The 19,345-nt window shown below is 39.8% G+C and overlaps 6 protein-coding genes across 6 annotated transcripts; 2 read left to right on the top strand and 4 right to left on the bottom strand.

Annotated features, from left to right (window-relative positions):
* Window positions 1-229: 229 nt before the first annotated feature.
* On the bottom strand, window positions 230-869 carry EAE97_009423 (uncharacterized protein; the record flags this gene model as incomplete). The annotated part of the gene is made up of 2 exons (XM_038879938.1): window positions 230-451; window positions 510-869. The coding sequence occupies 2 exons, from the start codon at window positions 867-869 to the stop codon at window positions 230-232; spliced, it is 582 nt and encodes a 193-aa protein (XP_038729049.1).
* A 3,632-nt stretch (window positions 870-4,501) lies between these two features.
* EAE97_009424 (uncharacterized protein) lies at window positions 4,502-6,627 on the bottom strand (the record flags this gene model as incomplete). The annotated part of the gene is made up of 3 exons (XM_038879939.1): window positions 4,502-4,663; window positions 4,722-6,017; window positions 6,073-6,627. The coding sequence occupies 3 exons, from the start codon at window positions 6,625-6,627 to the stop codon at window positions 4,502-4,504; spliced, it is 2,013 nt and encodes a 670-aa protein (XP_038729050.1).
* Window positions 6,628-8,869: 2,242 nt separating this feature from the next.
* On the top strand, window positions 8,870-10,401 carry EAE97_009425 (uncharacterized protein; the record flags this gene model as incomplete). The annotated part of the gene is made up of 6 exons (XM_038879940.1): window positions 8,870-9,144; window positions 9,197-9,339; window positions 9,393-9,968; window positions 10,037-10,061; window positions 10,112-10,237; window positions 10,326-10,401. The coding sequence occupies 6 exons, from the start codon at window positions 8,870-8,872 to the stop codon at window positions 10,399-10,401; spliced, it is 1,221 nt and encodes a 406-aa protein (XP_038729051.1).
* A 2,503-nt stretch (window positions 10,402-12,904) lies between these two features.
* EAE97_009426 (uncharacterized protein) lies at window positions 12,905-14,644 on the bottom strand (the record flags this gene model as incomplete). The annotated part of the gene is made up of 4 exons (XM_038879941.1): window positions 12,905-13,276; window positions 13,340-14,022; window positions 14,087-14,338; window positions 14,389-14,644. 4 exons carry the CDS (start codon window positions 14,642-14,644, stop codon window positions 12,905-12,907), a joined length of 1,563 nt encoding a protein of 520 aa, XP_038729052.1.
* Window positions 14,645-15,566: 922 nt separating this feature from the next.
* Window positions 15,567-17,145, bottom strand: EAE97_009427 (uncharacterized protein; the record flags this gene model as incomplete). The annotated part of the gene is made up of 3 exons (XM_038879942.1): window positions 15,567-15,944; window positions 16,017-17,033; window positions 17,086-17,145. 3 exons carry the CDS (start codon window positions 17,143-17,145, stop codon window positions 15,567-15,569), a joined length of 1,455 nt encoding a protein of 484 aa, XP_038729053.1.
* Window positions 17,146-17,767: 622 nt separating this feature from the next.
* On the top strand, window positions 17,768-18,747 carry EAE97_009428 (uncharacterized protein; the record flags this gene model as incomplete). Its single annotated transcript, XM_038879943.1, has 3 exons — window positions 17,768-18,180; window positions 18,252-18,403; window positions 18,542-18,747. 3 exons carry the CDS (start codon window positions 17,768-17,770, stop codon window positions 18,745-18,747), a joined length of 771 nt encoding a protein of 256 aa, XP_038729054.1.
* Between the last annotated feature and the right edge of the window lie 598 nt (window positions 18,748-19,345).

Consider the following 19,345-nt stretch of genomic DNA (forward strand, 5'->3'; position numbering starts at 1 on the left):
TTCAGAGGCGACTGATCTCAAATAGTCAATTCCCAAAGCCAGAGGGTTCCAGATGGTTTGGAAGAACACTATTTTTGTCTTCTTCATTCCTGTATCTCGTAGGGAAATAATTGAATGGTCTGCAATAGGAACCTCGTGTTTCAGCATTTTGTTTCCTACCCAGCTCGTTCTTTCAGACAACATTCTCCAGAAAGGGGTTTTGATTTCCTCACACGCGATTATATCTCTGCTAAACTTTGACATGGGGTACAGGGTGTGGTTTCTTCGCTTCTTTTTGACTCGGACTGAGATCTTTTGGTTGTGCGATCTTGTTCTTGTTTACCTTCACGCGCATCTTTTCACATTCCTTTTCAAAGTCTTTTTGAAAGTATGCTTTTGAGGTTTCATAACTATCCTCAATGACTTTTTCTTCCTTCAAAAGGTCAAGAAAGGCCAAATGAGTTTTTCTGACCTGAACCATGTTAGCTACGTCACTCTCTCATCGTCTCACGGAAACGCAAAGTACTCACCTGATGACGTCCGCTCATTGTGCTCCAGATAGACTTACCCTTATACAATATCTCTATCAACTCGAAAAGCCGATCTCGATTTCTTGGTTTGATATGAAACATTGACCTCAACCCTTCCTTTGGCTTGGGAAATGTCTTTCCATCCGCCAATACTTTGTACACTTCGCTTAGAAAAACTACTCCATGGCCTTGCGATTCATCGTGACTGGTTGGAATCCAATAAATCTGTCTCATGCGAAGTCGCTTCCGATGATCTTCATATTCTGCGAAATAAGTGTAAATGGGAAGTGGAAATGAATCGTAGTCTTCTATTGAATTTTTTTCGGCTAGAGCGATACTAGACTTATGTGTTCGCGACATTTTCGTTGAATTTATGACTGCGTAGAAGAAGAAAAGAAACTATGTACAGGATTAGAACTAGAGGTGATGACCAGAGGAAATTTAATTATCATTTGATGTTCGTCATTGTATTCCTCAAGTAATGTTGCAAACATTTATAAGTTTCGACGGGACGTTAGTAGTTGGACTTGCACCAGCCAGTACGATCCAAGATGGTGGGACGGATTTGCCAAGCATTGTTTGGCCCAATGTATACACACATGTCGCACTGATTTTTGACCCAATCCTTTCCCTGCTTTCACAGTACTGTCGGTGTATTCTCTCTCCGATTTCATATATGAATGCGTACCTTTTGATGAATGCATATTAATGTCGAGATATCTGCGCTTTTGTGAATGAAATGCCAAAAAGCCTCGAGATTCATATAATATGGCAATTCACGATTACATCTGATGTGATCTATCAATTGTCCATGTTTTGGGCAGAAACAACTTTCAATATCTTATCAGATACAATGAGTGCAGAGCCTCGGCGCTAAAGAATCCCACCAGCTCGCTTCTCGACCGCGTATCAATGTACTCCAATCTTTGGCCCCAACACCGCTTTGTAAAAGCGCATAAAGCGCTGCGATAAGCGCTCTAGTAGTCTCCTAATATGTAGCACTGTTACACAATTATTGTGTTGCTTTATGAACTTAATAATAGCTCTAGACTTTAGGAATTTCTATTCGGGCTTCTCTAACCGATGTCCCTACATCTTGCACAACCCCACATTTTACACAATTTTTTTTAACCTCAAAATTTATAAATTATAGTATTTATATCAAATCTCAAATTAGTTATAAAAGGCTATATAAAGCAAACTATAATTCAAAATAAAGCTATAAAAAATCCCAATATAATTATTATTACAAAAATCCATAATATTAATTGTTTTATATTATATTGGTAATATAAAGAATAATCAGCTTTTTATATTTCTATTTATAAAGATATTTATTAATATTTTAATAAAAAGCAAGAAAAAGATTTAATTAATTAGATTAATAAATTGATATAAAAATTTATATCTTCTATAAATTATATAATTAAAAATCTAATAAAAAAGATTATAAATTAGTCTATAAGGAAGAATTAGATAGTTTATTTTATTAAAAGATATAAAATATTTTTTAAAAATCAGTATTTTTGGTATATTAATAATTTATATTGAAAACTAATTAATATTAATATTTCAATATTTTTATAATTTAATTAAGAGTTTTCATTTTATTATTAACTTTATTATATAAAAGCTTTATGAATCCATTTTTTTTTATTAATTTAATTAATAAAAACATCGAAAAATATATTATATCACTCAAGAATATATAGAATTGAAATAAAAAGGATTGTATTAATTTGATTTCATTTTACTAAAGATACTAAAATTATTAATACGTTAAGCAAATAGAATTTAATAAAAACTCTATAATGAATTTCGAAAATTTATCTACATTTTTAATATATATCTTTAATTAAATAATATAGTTGTATACCATTTTATTTTTATTTTAATAAAAAGGAATCAGGGACCTTTAGGATATATAATAATAATAGAAAGAAAGGAATACAACGTTTTAGCAAAGTTTCCAAGTAATAGATAATCATTTAATACTTTTGGTTTTATATAGCTTAAAAACATTTTTTAATACTATATATACTAAAAAATAGATAAAGAATATTATCTACTCATTATAGATAATTATTCTAATTATATTAATATAGAATTTATATCAAAATATAATAAATTGAAAATTATATTACTAATTTTGCTATTATATTCTATATATCGATTTCAATTTTTCAATTACAGCTTTTTCCTTTTATTTTTAATAAATTATAATATAATATTGAATGATTTATTGTACAAAAACAAGGGATTATCTGAAATTATTAAAAAGAATTTTTAGATTATATTTAAAAAAGCTTAGATTCAAATCTATATAATATATAATATACTTTTTTTCTTTAAAAAAATAAATATTTATTTTATATATAAAAAAGCTATTATTACTAATATTATATCTAAATCTTTCTTTATATTACCTATATCAATATAACTATTTGAAAGTAAATTTAAAATATTATATACTACAAAAGCTTTTTGTAAGCTCAAATTAGAATTTTGGCTTCAAAATAATTTTAATATTATTTTAAAGTTTTTCAAAACTACTTTTACTAATATTATATAAGTTAATATTCAATTATATAAAACAAAAGGATTAAAAAAAGTTATTAAAATGGAAAAAAAGAAAAGAACTTGATTTAAAAAATTAAATCTAATAGGAGAGGAAATAAATAAAATATGTTTATATTCCCCTAATATTATTTTGAGAGTTAAAATATATTAATTCATTAAAAAGCTTGCTATTCAATAGAATAAGAAAATTAAAAAACTAAAGAAAACTAAAAAGCAAATCGAAAAGCAAAAAAAGTATTTAGAAATACAAAAGAGAGTTAAGCAAAAAAAGATTAATTATTAGATTCTATAGGGTTTTAAAAAATATAATAGAAAAGTTTATAAAATACCCAAATTATTTATTAAAGAGATTAAAGATATTTCAAAAGTTTTTTTTATAATAGATTTAATATCTTAAAAAACTATAAAGCTTTTGAATAATAAGAAAGTTAATAATTTAAAAAATAAGGCGAAAGGAATAGAAACTAGAATTAGAAAAAGACAAGTGATTAAATATCAATAAGATTTAAAATTTAATTATTTAATAACTCTATATAATAATATTATATTATATTATAAATATTCAAAAGTTTCAATTTGATATCTTATAAATTATAATTATTATTAAATATTGAAGTTGTAGTAATAGTGAATTTGAAGTTGTGCAAGATGTGGGGTTGTGTAAGATGTAGGGACATCGGTTATATCCGGGGATTCTGTGTCTCGGCGCCTAGTGGGTTGGAAATGGGGAGATGTCATTGTGAGCCTTGTTTCAAGTCCGTGCAGTTGAAGTTGACTAGTTTTAGATAACAAGCTTTATTAGTTTTGTTTTTAGTCCAACCCTGGTCAGTAGCTCAATGCCCCTTTATTGATCGCGTATCATTTTTCAGAGAATTTGTTGCATATCTCTCATTGGCTCTAGAATTCTTCAGCGCAATGATGCATATTCACGCTGGATGTTCAACTCTATCATTCTTTATGACTTCTAGAATCCTCTGGTGGAGTGTAATTTATGACACCTAGGCTTGCCGAATGCATGATCGGACAAGCACTTCTGCGCCATGAAAAAATTCTGTAAGTAAGGTACAGTATTTGACGATTACATCGCCTTATTTGTTACTCAAATCATATTAAGCACTAAACACATTTATCGATGATAGATAAATCATATTCAATAATACAATAGACGCGGAGAAATCTCGCATTTATATTCCAAATTTATAACAAACAATACAAAACACCCACCCAAAACAAGAATTGTTGCCTTTCCGAAAAACAAAGTACAACACCCTCTCCCTAAGTTGTTACTTATATACTGATACAATCGAATACAAGAGAACCGAGCCCCGGAAAGGTTTCAGCCATCCTCAAAGAATCAAACACGCAATCAAAAATAACAAAATTGTGCCCAAAACCCCCGCATCAACACAGTTCTAAAGGCCAGAGTCGGTCTTGAGATAGGGAGCTTGAGATGGATACCATGCATTCCACTTATTGCAGGTATTCGTCAATGCTGGCGAGATTGGATTTACAGCGTTGATCTGATTTTTGGTTTCCAGGAATTGTACCGCGAGACCTTCGCTTACATGCCATGCCTGATTGTGTGTTAGTATGAGTGTTCTGGGAAGTGGTTCGTGGAAAGAAAATACTTACAATATGACAATGCATTAACCAAGCACCAGGGTTGTCAGTTTGAAATGCTAGAACCATCCATCCTCCAGCGGGCAACATGGCAACATCTCTTCTAGTTGGGTTGTCGTAATCAAGGTTTGGTGCATTGATTGTGTTGTTGTAAGTTCCAACTCCTGTACCCAGAAGGAAAAAATCATGACCGTGTAAATGCATTGGATGTGGGACGTTGATAGAGACTGGGTTTCCGTTCACATTTCCAGGTACTTCTTGAATGATCCAATAATACCATTGAGCGGCATTGGGCAATTCAATCAAATTCTCTGAAGCAGGCCAGGAATTGTTGCCATCGAGTACGTATTGCAGGATAGGTTTCTTCCAGTCGACATCAATGGCACTGAGGTTGATTCCCCATGTTACGATTGGTCCGCTGGCATCGACACCAATATTGATGGCGACGTTGAGTTGATCAACATTTCCACTAAGTGGACCACTGGGCACAAAGCTATCCCAGAAAGGAATTAGTCCAGTTTCATCGGTACATCTTCCAGTGTATGGAGTAGCTGAAGATGATGGAGTGGTACTAGCTGCTCCTGAATAGGTGAAGATGCTCTTGATGTTTCCATTATTGTTGTTAGTACCGCACCCGTTCTGAACTTCAGCTCGAAACCAATAGCTTCCAACAGTTTGGTTGGCAGTGATGATAACGTCATATCTTTGGCCGATACCGATGAAAATCCAGTTTGTGGTGTATGGGACAATGGGAACAAAATCACTTGTGATCACGGTAAAAGCATGATTATCTAATGACACCATGAAATGATTGTCGACTGAAGTGTTGATGAGACGGAGACGGTACTTTTTGCCTGCGGTTATGGTGTTCGTGGTATATTTTCCACCAGTTCGACCGGCAGGAGCGACCATACTACCGTTGATAAGTCCATTGTCACCCGATGGCGGCCCAGCCTGAGAATGAGCTATTCTTTCACCGAGTACAAACACTGGAGTATAATACCAATCTGAGATGGTGTATACTCCAAGATCAACATCATAGTTAGAAGTTGCGGGCCCATTGATTACGATTCCACCGAGCATTCCTTCGCCATATTGAGCGGAGTAATGACTGTGATACCAGCTCGTGCCGAACTGGGTCGCTTGGAAAGTGTATGTCTTGGTATCACCAGGAGCAAGGGGACATTCTGTGATTCCTGGTACACCATCCTCTGTACAGGTGTGGTATTGTCGAAGTCCGTGCCAATGAATACCAGTACCGTTATCTGGCATGGAATTCTTCAAGGTAACTTGGATCATATCACCCCACTAAAAGTATGTTAGCAATTTGCACATGTTACGAGAGCAGCGATAAAAGTCTTACGTCAGCATATAGGGTTGGTCCAGGATATTGGCCATTAACCAACATGCAATTTTGCCGGGTAACTCCATCGGGGGCACAAGTCGTGTTGGTCACTTCCCAATTATATTTCCTGGTGACACCAGTGTTGGGGTTCTTAGTATCGAAATCAGTTGCAATACTGAAGCCATTGCCCCAACAGGCTCTGGTGAATGGCGAATTGGTGCAAGCAGGATCAGCGACCAGACTAGAAAGAGCAGAGGTGGAGCTTGAGCTCAAAGTTGTCGTGGTACCAACAGAAGTTGACGTGCCTGAAGTAGTTGTTGAAACCTTCGAAGATGATGAGCCAGCTGATGACGACTTCAAGGTTGACGAACTTGAGGACTTGGAGGTACCAGATGATGTCTTTGATGAAGTGCTGGAAGCTTTGGATGAAGTACTGGAAGCTTTCGATGAAGTGCTTGTCTTGCTACTGGAGACCGTCTGTCGTTTCACTAGACCATCACGTTCATTGATTTGAGCTGGGAGGATTGCTCCAATGGCAGCGGAAGACAAAAGTAGAATATTCAACAACTTCATTTTGAGCAAGTTAGAGAAAGAAACTTGAGGGAATTGATCTGAAGAGAGTAATATTTGCGCATTCAAGTGAGACTTGATGTATTTATCTTGTCAGATCAACACTCTGACAGTTGTGACTAGCATGGAGATGCTTTTTCTGGATTCCCATGTCGATGCACACGAGATCGCGGTGCCGTCTCTGACACGAGGTGAGGCTCGACTGACAAGCAGGAGAAGCAGCCATCACAGTGTTACCATACGCGCTATCAAATGGCACTGTTTATCAAAAACTTCGTGGCTTATTTGCATCCCGGGATGGAACATCCAATGACCAAAAATTGCTGTGACTTCAGCTGAAAACATTCCATGTCCAATCATCTGATTTGTTGATTGAAATCAAGATTCCGGATCAGGATCACTTCAAAAGTGTACACCACTCTACATGATGCTAATCCTCAAGAACTAGAATGATAAGCCTTAGTGCATGGCTTGTGATATTAGTAGAAAAAATCAGGCACGGCAGCATAGTACATATGCTGTCAGCCCTCGGACAATACTGTAGTTGCTTTGGTGGCACGCCAAGATTCGTTCAAACTTCCACATCCGAGATTCTACGGGAAAAGATGATAACAATAGCAACAGTTGCATCTCACACGATTATTGGCATACGTATGCTTCCCGTTTCCGAAGATATCCACAGGAAGATTATCAATATCACGATCTTATGCCGAGGCCGAATTTCTTCATGTTTGCGAGGCTGAAATGATCAGGTGTGATCCTTCTTCATGGAATAGATGACTAGCTCGCTTGGCTTTGACTGTGTTGATCTTTGACGGGTTGATGGACCTAGGATTTCTTTTGTGCCGTAGAATTTAAGATCGATGGTTTATGGAAGATGTCGTGAGTGCAAATTCAGTGAACTCACCAATTTTGCTTACTCAGACTTGCAGAAACCCCCTGGAAAGACTGAATAATTAGTCTAGTTGACAAGTATATTAGTGTGTACTTAGCGTCTGGGCACCTGGAACTGGGCTTCAATTGGGCCTAAGTCGTCCGTTATTCACGAACTTTTGACGCTAAATCACATTTAATCCATCCTCCGGAAGCATCCGACGGGAAATAAATATACGAAACGATACCAAATCACAAGAATCACCAAAAAGAGTCAAAAGAGTCGAATGAATCTTTGATTTGGTAATAAAAATTGACAAAACAATATTATGCAGCTGTTTTTGATAATCTGCAGCCTATCCTTGGCTTAAAATTAGTGAGCCACAGCAGCGGCTCGTTTATTTATTGGCTTAGTCTTCAGGCTTCTGGCGCACGTGTTTACCCTGCGTTTACCCTGCATCAGGGCTTCTTTTTTTACAGGGTTTGCCCGAACCTTGGGGTTTTCTTGCCCCGATCTTGTTTGTACCATGACATCCGCGATATTCTAAAAGAAACAAAGCCTTGCGGCTTGGTATCCAACACACTCTTCACTGAGCGGCATATATTCTTGTAGCATGCTGATGATCGCAAGGACTGCTGAACTATGACACGGTCGTATCGGAGTTGGAAATGCGATTTAAAGCCTTGTTTATATGAAAATGACCAAGATACACGGTATACTTACCCCAGTACCGATACCGAGAGTAGGACAGCTGCAAAGATGAAGATTGTGGCGTTCATCTGCGTCCAGGTCAGAAAGAGTCAGAGATAGTTGGAGATACCTAGTCATCTCACATTATTGTATAGTAGCTTTGAAGTATCGCTCAAGTCACTGTCAGCACACACATCATCCTTCGTATTGATCCTTCCTCTCATTGCACTCTCCAGGCTCTCTCCACATTTATCACTCCACTTCATTGCATCTGACAAGATGAGATCAAGCAATGAAGCCAATAAGGATCATTCTTCGAGATCGACTTTTTGAGTTTGTTGTGCGGCACAGCAAGGCTTGTATCTTGGTATCTAGTGTAACGCAGAAGCTGGAGACGTTCCGTTTCTATTGCTTTATGGATATTTTTCATTCTGTCAGATGAAATCCATCAATATTCTGGGTAGTTTTGGACAATCCTGTGTAGTGTTGCGCGTGCCTACGATTCTGTAGCTGCGGTATGTTTCTTTTTTTGGATGGGCTCGGCGAGGAGCGGAACGACTCAGATACAGTCGATCCAGCTCATAAAGTATCCTCAGATATCAAAGTTGCTATATGACCCCGCGAACCCAATCGTACTCACGTTCATCAAATTCATCAATCATCGTCGTTTGACTTTTCATCATGTTTTCTTCAATCGTTTATCTCTCTTACACGTTCGTTGTATTAACATCCATTTTTACTTATGTCAAGGCAGACTGTGCATCATATGGTATCGATTTCCAGAATGGAGGAAACTACTTCATCAACAGCGCAGATAATTCCAGCTTCACCGCCGTCACTCAATTTACCGGATGCTCAGGCGAGGCTGAGGTGATTCTCGTTGCCCCTAATGACGATTCATGGGAGTGCAGTGACATTGAGACTCAACCTGACGGTACCAACATGCTTTCAACATGGTATTTATACTTTTCAAGGACTTAAAGTGACACTTTAACTAACGTTTGTCAGTCCCATCTCCAAAAATCAGATGTACAGCGGAACTTGGACCATTGTTATTTTGGCAAACAATGGAGCTGGAGCTTCTTTCGCCGCTCAGAGAACATTTCAACTCACCGTTGGAACTCAAGCCACAGTAACGTACATTCCGACCGGTAAGTTGCTCAAAGTGATTTGATGAGAGTTCTGGGAGTTTGACGTTCGTTAGTGAATATCACGAATGTCGTGACACCATCAACAACTCTACCAACTACCATTACTGATACCGATTCAACCACGCTTCCTGCTGTCACCATCACTGCAGCTTCCGCCACTGCCAAGAATACCGTCACAGTTACACCCAAGAAGGTTACAACTACGAAAACTTCCACCTCCACACGGACTATTACTTCAAGAAAATACACTTTCCCAATCGTTACAGTTACAAAAACGGCCTCATGCAGACTTCCAACCAAGCCTCCCATGCAGGACGTATACCCCAATCAACATTTCCTTCTCTTGGCTCAAAGTGTCACATCCAATTCTTCCGTCAAGCGTACTGCCATGCCAGCACCCGCAGCTGCAGTCATTACCCCAGCTCCAAGGGCTAATCTTGAAAACCGAGATGCTATTGTTGACATTGCTAATGTTCTTGGACGTCGCGCTGTTGGTCGCGTCATGGCAAAGAAGCTCAAGAAGCGTGCTCCAGATGTTCCAACTGTGACAGTTACTGACACAATCACATCTGATTGGATCACATCCACTGTTACCAGTACTGCTGCTACTACAACTTTCTTCAGCACAGGTGAGATACTACTTTCTGAACTTTGCATGATGAATGCTAGTATTTACTAATACACCTCACTCACTTAGCTACTACAACTACATTGACCACTATGTAAGAATCAATCCCCCTTCTAAATCTTCTAATTTCTAACAAGACCATAGTACCCCTGTACCAGTTACTATTCGCAGCGGAATAACTACTGCAACCGTAACGGCACCAACACCTACAACAACAAAGACTACTCAGACTTTCACCATCACCACAGTTACATCGACAATCACATACAAGTATGCATATGTTTCATTGCGTGGAATCCAATCTATTTGAGGAGTCTCATACTCTGATACAATCTTGCTAACATCTTACTTTCTCTAGGATCACAATCACAAAGACGACGACGCCGGCTTCGGTCATCGCAACCTGTACTTCCAAGGGCGGTTCAATTGTTTGATCATCTTAGAAATTTTCCACATTTTTTACCTCACATTTCTTTTCTTGCTATCTTCTGAACTTTTCTTCTGGTGCTTTAAATCCGAAGTAATTGGGGTGCGGCGCGATTTGCTACGAGACCTATTTTCTATTCAAAGATGGAATTGTGTTAAGTCAAACCACAATACGAGCTGGGCGATGTTACATTCTTCCCTCTGTTTACCTGGAGTTATTTTTATATATTTGTGCAATTAAATCAAGTATTGAAATATTCTCGTGTTCGCCGTCTGTAATGTAGCATTCGGCTATTTGACCCGTGTATGCTTGATAAAATCTGCATGCAATTATGCACAGCATTTACCCCCAGATTGTGGTGAAACCCCCAAATGAAATATACGCTGGCAGTGAATTCCTGGTCTCCCAAATATTTCTACATTACGTATTTTCTTTTATGAAATTTCGGCTTAAGAGAAATGGTGTCATATTTGATCGCTCGTCTGGGTAATATCAACTGTGGACACACATGCATCGGGTTTCTAACATTCAGAGGCCTCTTGCGGATGGTAATTCTTTTCTTTGTGGTTAGTAAAAGCTGAGAACTTGATTCTAGAACGATCACCGACTTGATTGTCGATCGATAATTATTTCGCTAAATCCTTTCTATCTTTGAGCAAACGTAGTTTTTCTTGCTAGAGCCATGCTAGCACGATGAAAGCGTGAGTCATTCTCATATCATATCATATTACTGTCTTGTTTGTCAAATTCTGGTTCAAGAACAGCACGTTGCATTGTCTTTAACGGACAATAATACTGTAGACAGCAGCGACATTTTACAAAGACACTTTAACTAGAGCTCCTTTGCTTACTGACAATCATGGATTTTTCATTCGAGACATTCTACTAAAAGGAGCAAATACCTTCGAAAAAAACCAACAAGTACAGCAAGACGACGTCTCGTGTCATCTCATATAGCATATCAACATGTAGCGATTCAGTTTCAGGAATAGCCAGCCATCGAGTCCCCAAATAGAAACCTCCACCTCCACTAATCATTCGCTCCATCGTGCCAATCGTGAAATCTGCAAGCCTAAGATCCACGCCTTTGGTTCCAGCTTGGCGCATCTGCAAGCCTTCCTCCTCCCGCTGAGGCTTTCGGGCTTTCGCTACTCTTGCTGACGGGAACCAAAATTTCAATCCATTACCCAATTTGTCTGTTAATGCATTTCGTCTGACTCTTCCTTTAGCTCTCGCTGATTCAGAGTTTCTATTCAGCTGCCAAATAAGATATCAGTAAAGGCATGAAACATGTCACTACCAAGCGCTCTTCATCTAAACATTCTTCAGATAAACATCGCACGTCGCACAAAAAATAAGATCGGAGTCTCCAAACCTTGAATATCAAGAATTTATGCCTTGTACCTGAGCTGATATTCATGCGATATATCCCGCGACTACATGTTTCATTTTGACTCACTCCACCGCCAGCTCGTGATTAATCTTCCGTTATATCAGGAACAATATTCGGAACGATATTGATGTCAATAAATCTACGGTAAGCTGCTGAGATGATATGGCTGTGTAAAGCCAATATACGCCTCTCGTAGAACCTTGTGAGCATTGTCTGTCTGTCTAAGTTTCCTTGCGTAATTGCTCGGTCGATAGGTAGGTAGATAGTGCTGGGTAGTCTTACACGAAGTCAGCAAGGCTGATATTCTATGGAGACAGTAAGAGTACATTCTGAGTACATGGAAGAAATCGAATAAAGTTACGGAGATAAGCTTGCATTGATTACCGTGAGAAAAAACCTTAAGACTACACGTGTCACGATGTATATGAATATCGCATCAGCATCAGCATCAGCATCGGAATATCATTATCCCACTTACCGATTGTGAGACAAAAAGTATTGTGAGACCGCATAATGCGATACGAAATAGATCAAAGTCAGGGTTCGGATTTCCCCAGTCGTTCGAGTACCTCTCGTGTTCTACTAACGGCTGTTTACATACCTGCGAAACAACAGTTACACGCGAGAGACATTTCATCGAAGTTTTGCGCAACGGAAGCTGTATTTGTATGTGATTATGTACAATTGTTTCGTGCAAGTATATAACTCGACGAAAACTGAAAGTATATCTTTTACAGTCAGCAAACTGATGTGCCACCAATCTCACTCCAAAGTCTAGACAATTGATGTTTTTCCTGAAGTCAAATTTGGACCCAATATTAATGGGCCAGTAGATAAGCTATTCTGCCCGCAAACCCCCAATACTGGAGAAGACACTAGAGGTCAAAAATCTCCTATTTAGGATACTTGGCTTACGGTGTATCAATATTTTTTTGGTCTTACATGTGCTGTATATATATATGCATGTATGTGCAAGGTGTACGCAATCTTCTCGGAGCTAATTGCGAACCAAGCCACTGGTAGAATGTAATGCACATCGTGAGAACACACGACAATACATGATAGCAATAAATTCCAGGTCCAGAAAACTGATAGAATTATGTATGCATATATCTCCCTAGAACCCTCCCAAATCATATTTGAAAACAGCACACCGCTTATCCAGTGCTCCTCCATTCACACTTCCTAACCCATCAAAGTTGAGCACAGCAACCTGATTGACGCCTGCATTGACATTCAGTCTATTCCACCCTGGGCCCACTTGAGGATTTTTGGCGAAATTGGCCCATGACTTTTGGATCAAGGCACTTAGGCTTTTTTCGGCTACTGTAGAGTTTGCCGGTAAGTTACCGAAGACGAGGGGGATTTCTGAGGAGTGATAAGCGCCGAGGCCTGGGACTGGTTGGATGTTGGCAAAGGTTGCATTGTAGTAATAACGGAAGGTAGGGTAACCGGCGGCGGAGCTTGAGTTTGCGACAATAGCACTAGGCTATGGAGTGGAGAGTTAGTTAGAAGTTTGTGGAATGGAAAGATGGAATTGAGCTAAACGTACACATTGGAATACTATATCGGTATAAATTTGTTCGACGACAGCAGCGGGTGTATTCAATCCTTCTTTGCCGACAGAATACGTAGCAAAAACTTTAGCCTGTAGTGTGGCATTGCCCGGAAACAATGCTTGTAAAGCTGCTGTAATGTTGCTTTGTCCATAAACAAAAGCAGAACCTTCCTGAGCATTTGAGCCGATAAGTACCGGTACATTTGCAATTTGGCGATTTGATCTCTTAAGTTGCGGGTTCGAAACGCGAGTTACGTTGTCCACAACTGGCTGAAACGATAGTTCCGCATGCTCAATGTAAGATTTAATGGTGAGTGCATCGGCAGCTCGTAAGCAAGCAAGCGCGCTGCCGGTTGAACAGCCAAGACCAGCAGCGAGGGCATTCCAAGATGAGGTACCAGAAATGGAGCCAAGTCCTGGTTTGGCTGTTAGGGTCCGAATGCTGTCCTGTCCAGATTGCATAATTGCTGCGCGGAATGTTGGAAGAATTGGATGACTGGTGACGAGAGCATCCACAGATAGTGCGCCTGCGGATTCGCCGAATATTGTTACTTTTAGAGGATCGCCACCAAATGCTAAGATATTGACTCTGATCCAAGCTAGTGCTAGTCGTTGATCAAGAAGTCCTAAGTTCTGCCCTATGTTGGGCAATTCTGGAGAATTAGGAAAGCCAAATACTTGGTCTGATTAGCCATTGCTAGATTATAACGTCAATTTGCAAGAGTTCTAGAGCATATTTACTATTAGTTCGGTAGTTGAAAGTTACCACAATCACATTTTGCTTTCCAGCTATATTACTACCATCATAATATGGAGATGACGCTGAGCCAAATTGCAAATCTCCACCATAGATCCACACCATAACGGGAAGTAACGAAGCGGGAGTAGCTGCAGATGGAGCATATACATTGAGATATAGGCAATCTTCACTTTCTGATGCAGGTGGGGGGTTATTGAAGAGAGCCAGAGTGAAGTCACGAGCAGCATCTGGATCTGTAGATGGTCAGGAAAGTCCCCATACAAGATGCGATGTTATCACATACAGTTGAATTGCTGAATACACGCTGGTTGAAGCTGTGTTGCGTTGTATGAATTGCCTGCAAATGAGCTTGGTATAACAGGTGGGCTAAAGCGTTGAGGTGGTCTTGCATAGGGTATACCGAGAAATTTGACAACAGGCAAAGTGACTCCTGGGACGGGGGAAAGAATGCCATTGACGACGCCTTGAGGAACGATGGCGATTGGATTGAGAGCCCCAACAAAGCCGACTAGAGCCAGAAGAGAACCAGTCGTAATCATGGTTAAAAACTTTGCATAAAATCTTTGGGTCGCCTTGAAAGAATGAGTCGAGAAGATGAAGATCTCAATAATCTAATAATCTTGGAATCGAACATTGTGACTTTATACTTCTGTTTCCATGTCGACAGTAGCATTCACGGCGCGTTAGTTAGCACCATTTCGCGATCTCTGATATTACAATCGCATCATTTGCAGATATCTGCAATCCCTCGGGACATTCTCCAAATCGAGAATATCGAGGTAACGTTGGGAGAGTCACCAATCGCAACTCTTCCATCAAGTTGAACTCCGAGGTATAATGTTAAGTGGCGGCATTGACTATTTTAAATGAAAAGTAATCATGACAATAGCGTAGAACCGGGATAATATCTGTCTCTCAATTCAATTTTACCATATTCAACCGTTTTCTAGAAATTCTTGATGGTGGTAGAGTTTTCATTAGACTTCTCATCGAATGTGTGAAAAATACCGAGGTGTTCAAAAATGCCAAGTTTATTGATCAAGTGGAGTCAAAATAGATGATCAAATGAACATATCAAAAGGTGAAGAAATGGAGCCTAGCTTTAGTTCCTCCGACGCATAGAAGGGATGGATTAAAAATTCATCTCATGTTTCTTCTGACGTAGATTTGGAGCGTGGCACTCCAGAATGGCGATATGCTTTAACATCTGCAAACCCTCGCTTTTGCGAGATACGTATGGCTACGATTGAGGGCAGGATTGTGGTAACGTGAAAGACGTGTTCAATCGCAAGGATTAAATCTTCAGCGGATAAATGCATCGGATTTATGTCTTTTTGAAGAAATGTATCCGTCTGGGGTAGGAATCGCGTTGAAGAGCCAAATTGAGTACCGAGCCGCCGCTTTTAATAAAAGAGGGGCTTTGAAAGAGGAACCCAGAAGACTAGTAATATCAACTTCCTTTCAAGCACCGAACGCATAGCTGCCAGGCATGGTATACACTTTCCACGGATCGTTCTCGCTTCTTTTCTCGAGAATTTGAGCAACAAGTTCGGCATTTCGAATACCAAAATGACTGCCGATATAATGCAATTTTTCGATAGCCCATTTCCATATATTGGAGTCAGAGTCATTGACAAATCCAGCTACGTAAAGTGGGAATATAAGTGTATAGCAGGCCAATTTGTGCGAAGGTGTATGCGACGTGCTAGAATTACGCGATGTAGCAACTGGGTGCAGTAGTTCTATTTGTCCTAGCGACTTCACAGCACCCATACAGTCGAGATATTGTGGAACAGAAGCACAAATCTTAGACGAAATCTCATTTACTTTGGTAAGATACTGCGAACGGTTCGTCTCAGTGGTTGCGTTTAACATAAGGAAGTTCACCACTTTAACGTGAGCCAGTCACACAACGTTCCACGTTTGGGTGGAATGTCTATCGGGGTATGAATAGTAGAAGTTTCCATAGGCCATCCTGGAGGGTACAGCTTTGAATATTTGTTTGATTTTTGCATCACGTTCAGAGAAATTCGTGAGAATGGAATCCAATTCCCTTGCTTCTCGAAGAGAGCTTTCCCTAGCGCGTTTTCCATTCTGAATATTGCTTTGCAAATTGACATATTGTGCCATTATGTTCACCAATTGCCATTTGGGATTTCTGGAAACATCGATGGACGGGCTGTTTTCTAAACATTCTCGGAGACGAAAGAAGCCACTCGGAAGGGTAGTACCCCCTGCGTGAGAGGTAATGAGCAAATTTGTGCTCAATCGTGTGAAAGCACGCATTGCAGTGCTTGAAGTAGTAAATTGGTCTCCACATATTTCGGATATAGCTAGAGCTCCTCGTAAGTGGCTGCTCCACCCTCGATTTCCGAAAGGTTGAGTAGTTGAGAGCTTCTCGAACAAATCCAAAAGCAAAGTTGTGAAGAGTGTCGTCATTTTCTTTGATGTTTCAGGCGATTCTAGCACTTTACTCATGACTCCAAGAGCACCTATATATCTTTCCAATGCAATTACACGCGCTTTTTGCGAGCCGAACTGGTGTGAAAGGTATGCTAGACTGGCAGCATCTATTGTTAGTTGCAAACATACAGGTGCTTTCTCCAATTGATAATATGGCTTCAGGAAGTCCCAAGCCCTTGATCCGTTAGTTTGACCTGCAAGAATGTAATGGTCGAAAAATAAATCTTTCGCTTGGACTTCAAGTGCTACCGGTAGATAACGTGGTTCGGTATTGGCAGCTTCTAATTTCAGCAGCAGCGAATTTCGACCATCACTGGTTTCATTGGTACGTCGACGCAGAGTCGTTGCCTTTCGATACAGGCTGCCGGTTTCATCTCTAATGCGCAGCTTTTCTATATCCCGATATCCAGTGCAAATCACCCTGGCCCTGATACATGAGCCACACGTCACGGGTGTAAGGTCACACTGCAACGAATGTCAATCGTGATGCTTGGAGAAAGATCGCGCTCCGTCATACCTTAAGTCTCCGAGCTCTACATCTTTCACAAGCCTTAGATGGTTTTCCGCGAAAGGACATGATGATGATCCCACACCCGAGAACCAAACGGAATTTGATATCACCGCGATGGATAATTTGGCAGGTGTGATTCTATCAACTTAAGCGAATAATTCGTAGATAATTGCTCAAACCTAGACAAGTTGACTGGTATGCTGGCTGGTTAGACTTGGTTGAATTTGGGGATTTCTCTCTCTTTGCAAAAAGACTGTTCGATTTTCTTCGACTTCAACAAGCCAACGGATGGAGAATTTTGGAAGAAGAGTTACTAGTTCCACTCGTGAGACTAATCCACAAACACTTCAAGCCTTACCTATTCTGGGATACATTTCGACGCTAAACCTTTGACCAATGAAGATCATTAAAAACATTAACTGTGAACTTCGGCTTCAATCCACCATATTAGCTAGAGACGAGAGCGGTACAGACATCATGCCTTTGGATTCAAGGAGAGCTCTGATGGCGCTGATGTTTGATCTATCTCAAAGTCCGATCCATGACATTCGGGGGACTTAAGATTATTAACTCCTTGGTGTAAATTCTATAAAGTTTTTGTGAAAGCCAGTGTCACTTCCCAATATCTCAAATCATCACAACATTCTACTTATTAATTTCGTATCATCAAAGCTATCAATCTCTCGAAATGTCATTCCCTTATAAGCATGTTCTCCTCATCGGAGCTACATCTGGAATCGGTCTTGCAATGGCTGAACGTCTTGTTCAAGAATGTAAAGTCACCGTCGTCGGTCGTCGCAAGGATCGATTCGATGAGTTTGTAGCCAAGCATGGCGATAAAGCGAAATCCATCTCTTTCGATATCGGTGATACTGAGAAAGCCTCCCAATTTGCAGCTGACGTGATTGAGAGCTCTCCCGATATCGATTGCGTCTTCCTCAACGCAGGATATCAACGCAAACATGATTTTTCTAAGCCTGAAAGTGTTGATATCAAGGGCTTCATTTATGAGACGCACGTTAATTTTACCAGCTTTGTGGTATTAACTCATGATTTTCTTCCGTATCTTTTAAAGAAAAAGCAAGAGACCAGCTTCATCTAGTTCGTTATCCCGTCATAACTTATATGTCACTTCTAATTTGGGAAACGAATATCAACTAACGAGATAAAAGTACAACTACAAACCTGAGCATGGTGCCAGCCATAAGAGTATCGGGTTACTCTTCTTCCAAGGCAGCTCTCAGCGCGTTCATTCTTTGCTTAAGGGACGACCTTCGGGACACGTCAGTAAAGGTCATCGAGTTATCCCCTCCCTTGGTTCAAAGTAAGTTTTATGCTTACCTTCCTATTTTTTCTCTGCTATCTTGCCTCCATTGTTCCATCACTTACTTCAATCTTCTCATCTCATTCCCGCCCGTTAGCTGCTTGTCGCCCATCCCATCCAAACTAAAACTCATGCCAGCCGAAATCCATGACTATATGGGACCCCACGGTCGTAACATGGGTATGCCTATCGGCGAATTTACAGCCAAAGCATATACCGGTCTATGCAGTGGTGAAGACACCATTTTCATCGGCGATGGAGCCTACGTTGGTAGCATCTTGGAACTTGGCAAAAAGAAAAGAGAGTTGTTTGAGGAATTGGCGAAGTCGATTAGAAGCCGTTGAACTTCAACATCCGGAAATTGAAGAAGGGAAAAAGATGCGTCGCAATCTAGTGACTGGAGGTGACTCACCGGTATACAATGGGGACTTGGAATCGGGTTCAGATCGAGAGGGTAGATTTAAGAATTAGGTATTAGCTTCCATTTGATTTCTGACATTGTCTTCACAACCATGTGTTTACGAAGTCCAGTACTGAGGAGATATGATCGATTGATCAGTAGGTGAACATAGCATGTCTACATCAAGTGAGAATCATCGCGTTTGAAGCAGAATCTCGAATGAAATGTTCTCTTCTGTTGAGAGCTCATAGTAATGAACGAAGTCAAAGACCCAAATTTCAAATTTGAATTATGAATGCTTCCCACTCATCCAACTATGTTTCCTTAGGTTTTCTTTTCCATTGGTTGTATTTACTCCCCGCGCACAGTTCAAACTTTCCCCAACCCTGTAAAATTTTCTAATTTCCCATCTCCTAACTCGCACCACCAACGGCTGATCTCCAGCTTACTCGACTACAGTTAAAGATTTTGATATCAGGTGTGTAATTCTTAACTCATGAGTCTACGGTAAAATCGATCCATCCAGCTTCACTTACTAGTGT

The sequence above is a fragment of the Botrytis byssoidea genome, assembly GCF_014898295.1.
Source record: "Botrytis byssoidea strain MUCL 94 chromosome Unknown BBYS_022, whole genome shotgun sequence".
NCBI lineage: Eukaryota > Fungi > Ascomycota > Leotiomycetes > Helotiales > Sclerotiniaceae > Botrytis > Botrytis byssoidea.